The sequence below is a fragment of the Bicyclus anynana genome, chromosome 3 (genome assembly GCF_947172395.1).
Source record: "Bicyclus anynana chromosome 3, ilBicAnyn1.1, whole genome shotgun sequence".
Taxonomy (NCBI): Eukaryota; Metazoa; Arthropoda; class Insecta; order Lepidoptera; family Nymphalidae; genus Bicyclus; species Bicyclus anynana.
Window position 1 is genome coordinate 4,583,290 of NC_069085.1, and position 12,308 is coordinate 4,595,597.

Sequence of the window (12,308 nt, forward strand, 5' to 3'; positions counted from 1 at the left end):
CTTTATAATGTCGAAAAAAATGTGTTGAAAAATTCTAGTTTAATGTTATGTTACAGTACCTATACGTTAAAATGGAAAGAAAGTTACCCTTAGGTATAGAGTATTTGATTTTGACCTTACATTTTTAGTCTTAAAATAAGTGTTATTTTTTTTCAATATTATTAATATTTTTATAGATTAAAAATTGTTTAAAAAATGTATATATTGTTGTATAATTTATATTCCTATCTGGGATCGTAGTTTCTCATGTGAATCTAAATAATTATAGCTTGGCAAATTTGTTCGTAAGACTCCCGAAAGTCGGGAGCGGGATAGCGACGGCCCGCGCGCTCTACTTCATACCCGCGCAGTCCTTTCCCCCCGTCGCCCGCATATCATGGGAGTGTCATCAACGAACTTGCCAAGCTATACCTATCTGTAACTACTGATTATGTTCAACTGCCTCGTTGGTCCACCAGATATCCTATGTGGTTTCAGATCACGAGGTCCTGGGTCAGGCTATGTCATACCTACTGAGTTTATATTTTTTCCAAGAAATTTTCGGTTAAAATTCTTAGCCCAGTGTTGGGAGCATTTTCATTAGGTGGTGACACATCTTACGTAGTTTTCTTTTCAGTAACGAATCCGGAGTTAGGTGGTTCTACGCCCAGCCCAGTATTAGTATAGTAATCTATGGGGGTAGGGTGTAAAAATCCCATCAATGACAAAGTCGAATAACCTATAAATAGATATAATATTGGAAGTAGACTGAAATCGCCTGGTTAATTTAAAAAATATTCTATTGTTTAATAAAAGTGGTATTGAGTGTGCATAGTACGAGGACTGTACTCTGTTTACAGTTTTGAACTCAGAAAAGCATGCAGATTACGATTTTGCATATTGCAAAAAGGTTTGTTAGTCCATTATTTTGTTATACACTACCTACTTTTGTGTCGAGTTTAAAGACTGAACAAATGCTTTGTATAACAGTTTAAATTTTTATTACTTGTTTTAATAAGATTATTCAATTTTACATTATCACACTAAAAGCTAAAAAGATAGGTACAAGCAATCATTAAAAAAAATGTCATGTCACTCTAATAGTACTGGCAGAATTCGAGTTCATACGTTCTTATTACCAATGATAACATCAGCAAAATACTAAAAAAAAACTTGTCGCGAAAATAAGAATAGACGGGGTTTATCAGGTATGTATTTAAGAGTATATGTGTATAATAAATAGCATAGATTTAAGAATCGGTACAAGTGATAAATAGTATCATCTATACTAATCTATACTTCTATACTAATATTATAAAGAGGTAAAGTTTGTAAGTTTGTCACATTTTTTAAATGGGGTAATCTTCGGAACTACTGGTCCGATTTCAAAAATTCTTTCACCAGTAGAATGCTACATTATCGGGGAGTGCTATAGGCTATATTATTTATATTAGTATATAAATTCGCCGAGTTAACACAGTTTTTGCCATACAGGTCGGACCGAAAATCCTCTTAAGCAGACTTATTCGCATGCGCTGCCTTAACCATTGTGTAAAATTGAAATTAATGTATGGAGGCTTTATGTATCTTTAAAAGTTCTACAAAAAAGTCCGCAACACCATATATCTATCTTCTATATATTAGCAGATATAGTACCTTTTGTGTTTTAAAAATTATTAATTTTATATATTTAGGTTTGCGTCATTATTTATGCTACTTAACTTAAATCCTTATCAAAATAAATTATTTAATAATCACAAGGATATTATGGAGATAAGATTTGCCCTTTATAGTATGTTAATTAGTTAAATAGTTTCGGAGATAATACAGAATTTCTAAAAGACGCAGAAATTCCGCTACATGACGCCCCGCGCTTTCAATTACGTAGTTCCCGTTACTGTGTGAATATGTGAATCAAACATAGCCTATGACACTCGCAAATAACGTAGCTTTCTATTGGTAAAACAATCTTTCAAATCGGTCAAGTGGATCCAAAGATTATAATTTTAGCATAGAAGTCTCTATTTTCCTTTGTCATCGCACCACGCTCATAGGGCTGGACCGATTTTGCTAAGGGTAGGGGTAAGATAGGGAAGGTATAGGGTAGGGTAGGGTAGGGTACAGGTAGGGTAGGGGTTGTGTAAGTGTAGGGTAGGGGTAGGGTGGGATAGGGTAGGGTAGGGGAGTGTATGCCTAGGTTAGGGGTAGGGCCTACCCCTATCCTACGGCCTAGGGGTAGGGAAAGGGAAGATTACGGGTAGGGTAGGGGTAGGATACAGTTAGGGTACGGGTAGGGTAAGAGTAGGGTAGAGGTAGGAGATCGATACTGAAGCCTATTTTCTATTTTTTGTCTGTCTGTTTGCCTTTTTTTTGACCGGGCATCACGCTGAAACTACAAAATGAATTCAAATGATACTTAAGACGATTTGAGACCATAATACGTAGAAGGATAATAGGATACTTTTTGTCGCAAAAACAAAGTCAGAAATGGGTGAAGTAGGGGTAGAAAGTTTGTACGGAAAGTCCTTAATTTTTCTAGGTAAATGTAAAATGACAAGTGGACTATTTATTAGATATAAGTTATAAAACTTGCAAAATAGAATGTGAAATAGGGGTTGAAAGTTGACATCGATTTTTACGCGGACGAAGTCGCGGGCGTCCGCTAGTATTATACATGAAAGTGGTCTTTAATTAAAAAAAATCTTCTATATTTAATTTATTTATAAATTAAAAAATACTCTGTGGTTAATGACATGGACATTGATTTGATTTGACGTTTGTGGTTTATGATTATGTAAACAAAACAAACAATTATTCTTGTCTCGATGTTTTTAAAATATCTGAATAAAAGTAAAGATATATAACACTACAAATATGCCTACATATTTACTTAAATTCACATTTCTGTTAATTTTATTTCACAAGTGTTTATGTTATGAAACAAAAGTTTTCGGACCAGGATTACAACCTGTAAATATTGTAATGCCGGCTAGATATTTCTTCGTAAATTTTACAGAAATAGACGAAAACTCGTAAGTTATTTAACCCTTTTAGAATATGTTTTTTGTAGCAATACCTAATAATACAATTGAAGTGTCTGTCTATGATAGTTTTTCTCAAGTATCATTCATTAGAGTAAATATGTTCCTTGATCATTAGTCCTATAATCGATCGATCGATAACGATCAAAATACAACCAAGCTTTTTTAAAATTATATTTATCTGTCTTTGTTTGCCCGGGGTAATTTTTGGAACGGCTGAACGAATTTTAATGGAATTTTAATTGGAAGTTAGAAGAGGTTATTGGGGTATACTTTAAATCCCGGAAAAATCCATCCATTTGTAAGCAACTGAATTTCAAGTTGCAGCCGTCCGCTAGTTAAAAATAAAACCTTATTTGTTAAAAATAAGTAAAAAAAATTAACTGTTACAGGTATTCCCCTGATCTAGCAAAAAATTTTGCAGTAGAGATTACTGGAAAATCATTCAAAAAAGATGCCTGCCGACTATGGTCAAATACATTGAATCGAAAAGATGGGACTTTCATTGTTCGTTATAAATTATATGAGACATGTAGTGAATTGTCCATAAACATTTATTATAAAAACAAGCACATAGAGAATTCTCCCTTTAAATTCAAAGGTATAATTTTGTACATAGTCATGACAACATTTCTTTTATTATTAACTAAAATAAATTAAAGTGGACTTCATACATTATAATCACATGCAGTTAAGTAAGTTAGTCAGTTACAAATACCAACTTGTGATGAAGTTGTCTAATGAGAGATTTTTGAGTTCTTTGTGCTCTCTCATCTAGGGAAATATGTAAGCATCGAGTTGTAGAAACATGTACATTCCTTTCTAAATGATTGGTCGCTCATGAAGCTCTATACCTATACCTCAGGTTGTGGATGCAGGGAATCGTACAATGAGTTCCTAGAATGTGCTTCTAAGTTTTACACTCTTATAGACAATGGCTTTTCTACTTAGTATAAAGTAGGCCATTGCCTTGTTTCATTTTACTTTTCATATAAAAAATATGTTTCATATATACAGGATAGATATATCGTATCTAGGGCATATTTTGCAACACGAAAGATACCATTTGCTTCAAACCATCATGATGGGCAAGATTGCAGGCAAAAGAGGTGTAGGAAGAAGAAAGAAGTCCTGGCTACGTAATATAAGGGAGTGGACTGGCATAAAGACCGTCGAAGAACTTTTCCGCCTAGCCATGGACAAGGAAAAGTTTAGAAAGCTGACCGCCGACCTTCAGTAATGGAGAGGCACTCTTTTTTTTTTTGTGTTCAGTTACATCTATCAGTGATCAGTCGCTTGACTATAAACTGAATTTTTCATAGCAGATCATGTTTCTAGTTAAAGGTCACTCCATTAAGTGACTCTTCGTGTTATGGTCCTTTTTTCGGGTATTACTGTCCACCACATAATTCATCCACAGTGGATCGCTTTAGCCTTTTGGTCTTACCAGGCGTGATAAGCAATTTGGCAAGACTATTTGTGTGTTCTTGTAGTCTGCTTTTGTGTTTTATGGCGTACTTTCTTATTTCTTCCTTGACAGTCGGCATTTCAAGATACTCATGCATGTCTGCTGTTTTGGTGAACCAGGGGGCGTTTAGTATTGTGCGGAATACTAGGTTCTGGTATCTCTGGAGTATCTCAATATTGGAGTGACTGGCTGTGCCCCACAGCTCCAAGCCATACGTCCAGATTGGCTTTAGAACACTTTTGTACACGAGTAACTTGTTGTTGAGTGACAGTCTGGAGTGGCGGCCGAGTAACCACATTAAGGATGTAGTGCGAATACGGAGCTCCTCTCTCTTCTTTTTTATGTGAGCCTGCCAGGTTTGCCTTCTATCTAGATGAAAACCTAGATATTTAGCTTCGTTGCTCTGTGGTAGAGTCTCTTTACCAAGTTTTATCTCTGGGCAGTTTTCGGGTCTAAGTGTAAAAGTGACGTGAGTAGATTTGGATGCACTGGCTTTGACTCTCCAAATTCGCATCCACTGGTCTATGTCATTTAGGTGGTTCTGAAGTTTTTGTGATGCCACTTTGGGATTTGTGTTACTACTTAGCGCCGCAGTGTCATCAGCGTACGTTGCTGTGAGGATACCTGGCGTATCAGGCAAGTCAGCAGTATACAGGGTATAGAGCACTGGTCCCAACACTGATCCTTGCGGGACACCTGCTTTGATTTCGTAAAACTTAGAGCTGTCTTCGCCCTCCACGACTTGAAATATTCTGTCTTCCAAGTAAGATTTAAGCAGAGTGTAAATGTTGTGTGGGAAGTCCTTTTTTATTTTATATAGTAGGCCTTTATGCCACACTCTGTCAAAAGCTTGTTGAACGTCTAAAAAGGCCGCCGAGCAATATTCTTTCTTTTCGAGAGACTGTCTTATTTTATTGACCACTCTATGTACTTGCTCGACAGTCGAGTGACCTTCCCTAAATCCAAATTGGTGGTCTGGTATGAGAGCTTCTTTTGATATGTGCGTTTTTAATCGTTGCAGAAGTAACTTTTCGAACAGCTTCGACAACAAAGGTAGGAGACTGATAGGTCTGTATGATGATACCAAGAAGTGATCTTTTCCAGGTTTTGGAATCATGATTATTTGTGATATTTTCCATATCTGTGGATAGTACGACAATCTTAGTATACCATTAAAGAGAGTTGTAAGAAAGACAATAGCTTTTTTTGGGAGATTTTTAAGGACTTCTGCGGTTATTAAGTCGAAGCCTGGTGCTTTTCTATTTTCGAGATGTTTTATGGCTCTCAAAACTTCGGCCGTAGTAAAACTTTTGACAGGAGGACTTAGTTGGAGGTCGCTACATAAGTAATTATCAATCTCCGTTTCATTGTTGTAAGTTTCGTCACTATCGTTTGGCGTAAATATTTTTTCCAAGTATTTGGCGAACACCTCCGCTTTGTGCAAGTCTGTTTTTGCCCAGATATTTCCATCTACTTTTAGGGGATGTGATTGAGTCTGCGCACATGTACTCGACTTTGTAGCCTTCCATAGTGAGTACTCTTTATTACCCGTCGGTGACATATACTCTAGCTTGTTCTGAAGTGTTTCATTTTCAATGTCTTTAAGATAAGTTTTTAAGTCGAATATTGCTTTATGAAGTCTAGTTCTATCTTCTGGTCTTCTCTGAGTTTGCCATTTTCTTCTTAGACGCCTTTTTTCGAGTACTTTATTCTTTATTGTCATTGGTACATTTTGGAGTGCTGTTTTCTTAGTTATTAGCTCTGGAGTACTCAGCCAGCATGCCTTCTGCACTAATTTTGTGAAGTTAATTGTTGCCATTTCAATCTCATCCTCTGTCTTTAGGCGTATGTTTAGGTAAAGGTGATCATTAACATATTCACTAAAAGCAGACCAGTCAGTTTTTTTATTGAAGAGATGTTGTTTAGGAGTTCTTTCAATTATTGTCGTACTGACAGTAGCAATAATAGGTGAGTGGTCATCTGATGTGTCATAGCAGCTTTCTACATTCAAGAAGTGTTCTGTAAATCCTTTGTAGATGAAGAAATCTAGAAGATCTGGTTTTCTATTGGGATCTGCAGGAAAGTAGGTGGGTTCTCCTGTGCTAAGTGCTTTAGCATTGTTTCTGTCCATTGATTTCTTTAGTTCTCTACCCCTTGTCAGAGTGAGCCTGGAAGCCCAGCATTGGTTTTTTGCGTTCCAATCCCCTCCCGCTATGAATCTTGGGCCCAAGGATTTAATGTAGGTTGTGAAATTTGTTTCGAGTATCTTATGCTTTGGGGGACAGTACACAGCACTTATATTAAAAGTACCAACTTTGTCATGTACACATATAGTAGTCGCTTGTAAGTAATCCATTTGAAATGACGGTGCAACATTGTGCTTGATGTTCTTTTTGACGAGAATAGCAGTTCCTCCGTGGCTTGTGCCGTCAGGATGGTTTGTTGTGTACACGCAGAAGTTTTGTAGCGAAAAGTTTGTATTTTCTGTGAGATGTGTTTCACTTATGAGCATGACATCAATTTTATTTATATTTATTATCGTTGATAATTCTAGTTTGCGCCCTAAAAGGCCATTTATGTTCCATGCTGCTATTCGGAGAGCCATTAATTGGCTAGTTTGTTAATGACTGTGGTTAACAAGCCCATAAGAGTGCTCATTTGTTGGATGAGTATATCTAGCTTTTCAGCTTGTTTTGTGAGTAGATGTTCTAGTTTGTCTAGATTAGTGACATCTTTGTTGGCAGTAGCTTGTGCATATGTTCTTGTTATACCTTTTGGTTGTGTTCTATGATTTTTGTTATTGTAAGTATTGTCTGTATCACGGTTAGTGTATTTTTGGCTTCCTATATCTAGTTCTTCCTTGGTATTTTCTGTTCCTGGATGTGATTCCTTAGGTGTGTATGTTTTATTGTAAATCTTGCTAGTCTTATTCTTATTGAATTTACGGTTTTGAATTTCCAGATAGACGTTACAGCCTTTGTAGTTAGCTGGATGATCACCGAGACAGAGAGCACATTTGGCAGGGGTATTACGATCCTTTTTACTGCATTCAGTGGTCTTATGTGCACCAGCGCACTTGACGCACCTGTACGGCCTCATGCAGTTGTTTTGGGTGTGACCATATTGTTGACAACGTTTACATTGAGGTATAACCTTTTTGCGTTTAGGGTCTTCTATTAATACAATCGTGTTGTAGATTTGCTTGATTTCCTTGGCAGCTTTATTGTTTGGTCCAGGCTCCAAGTTGACAAAAAATGTAGAAAGTGGAATTTTTTCTGGTCCATATTTGGCATTAATAATTTCACCCTTGACTTTGTTGCCAGTTTTTTCTATAGCATCCCTTATGTATTCTTGGGGAGTTGTATGATGTAGATTTTTTATTATTATTCTATATGGTCTGTCACCTTTTGGAGTAAATGTATGACCAATAAGGTTATGTTCTCTGACTATCTGCATCACTTTTTTGTAGACATCATTGTTATTACAGGTAATTCTCATTTGTGTTTTACTTACTATTTTGTATGAGAAATCAGATTTTTCCACAACTGTCTCTATTAGGTCAGTAAGCTTAGTTACATCCTGAATTCCATATAGAACTACTGGTGGCGGTCGGTTTATTTTTATGGCAGTTTCCTGTTCTTTATCATCTATATTTAGGCCTGCAAATTTGTTGTAGACAGGTACTGCATTTGACTGTGGTGGGGTGGTACTTACTCTCTTCCTTTTATTTTGACGAATTTCAGGCACTGATTGCCATTTATTCTCAGTCAAATTGTTTGTGGCAGTCTGAGTTTCTGTACAATTATCCTCAGATTCTGTTTTGTCGGTTGGCGTTGAGTCTCTATTCCGGTTTTTGTGAAAGAAGCTGTGATGAAAAACTTGCTGTGTCAGTTTCCTTGAAATTTGTTCCTTATTAGGGCGATTTTGCTGTATGTCCTGTGATGTCTGCTTCTCCGTTGATGGTGGGGTCCTCTGTAATCCTTTTCTTCTGAACGGGTCTTCTTTTTCTTCTTCATATTCTTCATTCTTCTTATCTTTCTGACTCCTGTCATCTGTTGGTGATTTGGGTGTGCGGAATTTGCCCCCCCCAGAATACGCACTCGAGAGGCACTCTAAGAAGAAGAAGTACCACACACCTTTATCTATCCTTGCATTTTAAAATACGTAAAACTTAGCTACATCATAATTATAAAGATGCGTATAAGGGAATTTAAGATCTATTTGCAAAAGAAATATTTTTTACTCCGAAAATATTCATATTTAATTCAATTTCCTTAAATAATATAACCCTATAGTTATGGAAAATACTCCCGAGCACCCGGTATACTGAATTAAATGTAATTATTATGTTACTCATATATATTTTAGTAGATTGTGTTTTTATTTTACAGGGCTCATCCAGCCAGACCAATGTGATTGTCCACAAGATTTACAGTCTTGGTTAAAGCAATACCAATGTCCATTGAGCTATACACAAATTGTAAATGATCTCAAGCCATTTCAACATGTCGATATGAAAGATCAAGTAGCTAAAATTATTGACAAGTATCACAATCCTCAGAGCACAAGTTTTTGCCACTATGTTATTAAAGATAACCAGATATATAGAGATTGTTATGGCAAACATATAGGGTTCAATATGTTTGCTGATAATGTTTTGTTATCTTTGACCAGGAAGGTTGTTATGCCAGATATGGAGTTGGTGATAAATCTGGGCGACTGGCCCCTGTTGTCCAAGGGGACTGAACCGTTGCCTATATTTTCTTGGTGTGGCAGTACTGAAACAATTGATATTGTCATGCCTACATATGATATAACTGAATCTACATTGGAAAACATGGGAAGGTAACTGATCAACTTCAAAAAAGTAGTTAATCCAGTTTAAAATTATTATTTTAATTTTATAAGAATTAAATAATGAAGGAGATTTTAGGCATTCTCATCAATGGGACTTGCATCATCATCATCATCATCATCATCAGTTTATCCAATCTTCACGTATTCAGTTATCTAAAAATAGAACCGCTCTGCTAGGGGGGGGGGGGGACAGCAGGCCGGTCGGTTATTTAAGCTCCATGCCTCCATAGCTATGCGATAGAAGCGGAGCGGGATATGGGCTGAAAACCGTTTCGTTTCGGTTGAAAACCGGCCGAAACTACAGCCGAAACCGAAACTGAAGCTACAGCAGAAATTCGGTTTCGGCCGTAAAACTGGTTTGGTCGGAAAGTATCAATTAGTAATAATCCCCCCGATACATTCCTGGCTACGCCCATGGAACACAAACTACAACCACTGAATGCAGCGACTCCCTACAACGTACACTATCTTCAAAAAAATATAAATGTAGTAAACATAGAAGACAATACATTCTTCTTATTTAAAAATGTTTATTTCAGAGTGACTTTAGATACATTATCAGTACAAGGTAACATCGATCGCAAGTGGGAGACGAAAGAGCCTCGTGCGTTTTGGCGCGGGCGCGACTCCCGCGCGGAGAGACTCAAGCTTATAGACATAGCTCGTGCTCATCCTGAGCTCATTAACGCTTCTCTGACTAACTTTTTCTTTTTCCGCGAAAAAGAGGCTCAGTACGGACCAAAGTTACCACACGTATCCTTTTTTAAATTCTTTGATGTAAGTGTGATGTTTTACAAAAACTTATAATTATAATAGCATGCAAACTGCATGGCGTATCGGAACATCGTGAGTTAAGCTGTGCAATACAAGGTTTTAGATGTCAACGGTAAGATAAGGGCGCGGCGACACCCGCAGTCTCCTCACGCGGCTTGATACCTGCGCCTATCGACAACTGCAGCTGATTTCCGACACGTCATAGGTTGCATGCTACTATAAAACTTCATTTACATGTACATATCAATATTAAGTTTTCTTTTGTACACCACAAGTAAATAGAAAATTTCATTTACAATGTAAATTAGCAAATAACAATAATTAAGAGTGAGTTAGGTACTAGATTTAACTGTACTTAGTTACATAACCTGAACATAGAGCTTTTTTGTAAGTTGGTCAAAAGATCTGACTGAATTTGTTATGTGGTCTTCTGGGCTCATACCTTTAATTTATAACCAGCCCCCCTACTAGCCAAGCGGCACGTCGATTTTCCTTCTACGATCGCTAACGCTTCGAAAACTAGAAAAATGTATGGGAATGACATTTGCTATCGACAGGACACGTGATCAAGATCTGTCTTTCCCATACCTTTTTCTAGTTTTCGAAACGTTAGCGATCGTAGAAAGAGAATCGTCGTGCCACTTGGCTAGAGGGACAGTACTTTACTCGTACTTTGTGAAAAATCAAAAACAATAGTAAGTAATAAAATAAAATTTGAGTTATAATTTTTATATAAAAATGTTTGCTTTCAGTATAAATATCAAATAAACATAGATGGAACAGTTGCAGCGTATAGACTGCCATATCTCTTGGCTGGTGGAGGATTGGTCTTAAAACAGGAATCTCCATACTATGAACACTTCTACGGACAGTTGAAGCCATACGTACACTATGTACCAGTCAAAAGAGATCTTTCAGACTTGGTTGATCAATTGAATTGGGTGATAAAATATGATGAGAAGGCACATGATATTGCGAAAAATGCAAGAATATTCGCCAATGAGAATCTATTGCCACAGCATATTATCTGTTACCATGCTGTGTTGTTTAATGTAAGTTGTGATAACTGTAACTTTTTTAAAATTGAAAACACGATGCATGGGCGTAGCGAGTTACGCCCCCCCCCCCCTCCCCCCCCCCCGGTTACTTGAGCTCTATAGTTATTAATATATATACTCAATTTAACTATCTATTGATACTCAATTTAGCTCCCCCCCCCCCCCTCCAAGATACAATCCTGGCTATGCTACAGAACATTTTAAAGGCACGTTTGAGTATAGAGGAGTGTTAGCTAAGTAAAAATATGCCTCTTGGCCTATAAATACCACTGGATAGAGGCAGCTCGCGGCCGCTGTGTTTGGAAGTCTATGTAAGAGACCAATGTCCAGCTGTGATAATGATGATGATGATTAGTGTTGAGCAACAATTTTTTGGATGACACAGACTTCCTCTATTAAAAAAAATCTGCATTTCTGATGCTATGACACAAAACACGCGTATCTGAGCGTCAGGTGCATTCGTACTAGGTATAATGTAATGTCGTCGAATCATACAAACATCGACGTGTTCCCGCCGCATCTCTCTCGTACCCCTCTGTTGTCTTACCCCGCACCCCTGGACCCTGCGAGAACTCTTCTAAGCGATTTGATAATATTTTTTCTTAATTTCAGGAATGGAGTAAAAGAATTAGTGGTGAAATAACCGTTAAAGAAGGCATGACGCACGTGCCACAAACTAAATTCGCGTGCCACTGTGCCAACAAAGAAAACACTAGTCATGAGGAGTTGTAACTAAAAAAATGTATGAAACCACAATCGTCATTATCATCATCAACCCATATTCGGCTCACTGCTGAGCTCGAGTCTCCTCTCTGAGAGGAGTTAGGCCAGTAGTCCGCCACGCTGACTGTGGATTGGCAGAAACCTTGCACATAAAAGATGCCTGACTCAATACTGAGAGGTCATTGGTATGATGGATCAATGTTGTACCACTCCTAACAGTATTTTCTACTAATTGGAGGGGAATTGGAATATTGAGAAAAAACCTTAACATTCTCATAAAAGTAATTAAAAGTTTTTCATGTTATTGGTTAATATATTTATGTATTTTTTATTAATTAAATAATGGAGGCTTAAATTACCATGCTTGGCACCGCCTTCAAACTGTTCAGTAGGCATCACACAAGTTTA

At 37.2% G+C, this 12,308-nt stretch overlaps 1 protein-coding gene across 1 annotated transcript; it reads left to right on the plus strand.

Moving 5' to 3' along the window:
• The first annotated feature begins 2,744 nt into the window (after positions 1 to 2,744).
• On the plus strand, positions 2,745 to 12,137 carry LOC112055557 (protein O-glucosyltransferase 2). The gene is made up of 6 exons (XM_024095735.2): positions 2,745 to 3,011; positions 3,413 to 3,621; positions 8,880 to 9,333; positions 9,885 to 10,122; positions 10,872 to 11,171; positions 11,790 to 12,137. Exons 1-6 carry the CDS (start codon positions 2,854 to 2,856, stop codon positions 11,907 to 11,909), a joined length of 1,479 nt encoding a protein of 492 aa, XP_023951503.2. The 5' UTR covers positions 2,745 to 2,853; the 3' UTR covers positions 11,910 to 12,137.
• Positions 12,138 to 12,308: the final 171 nt, after the last annotated feature.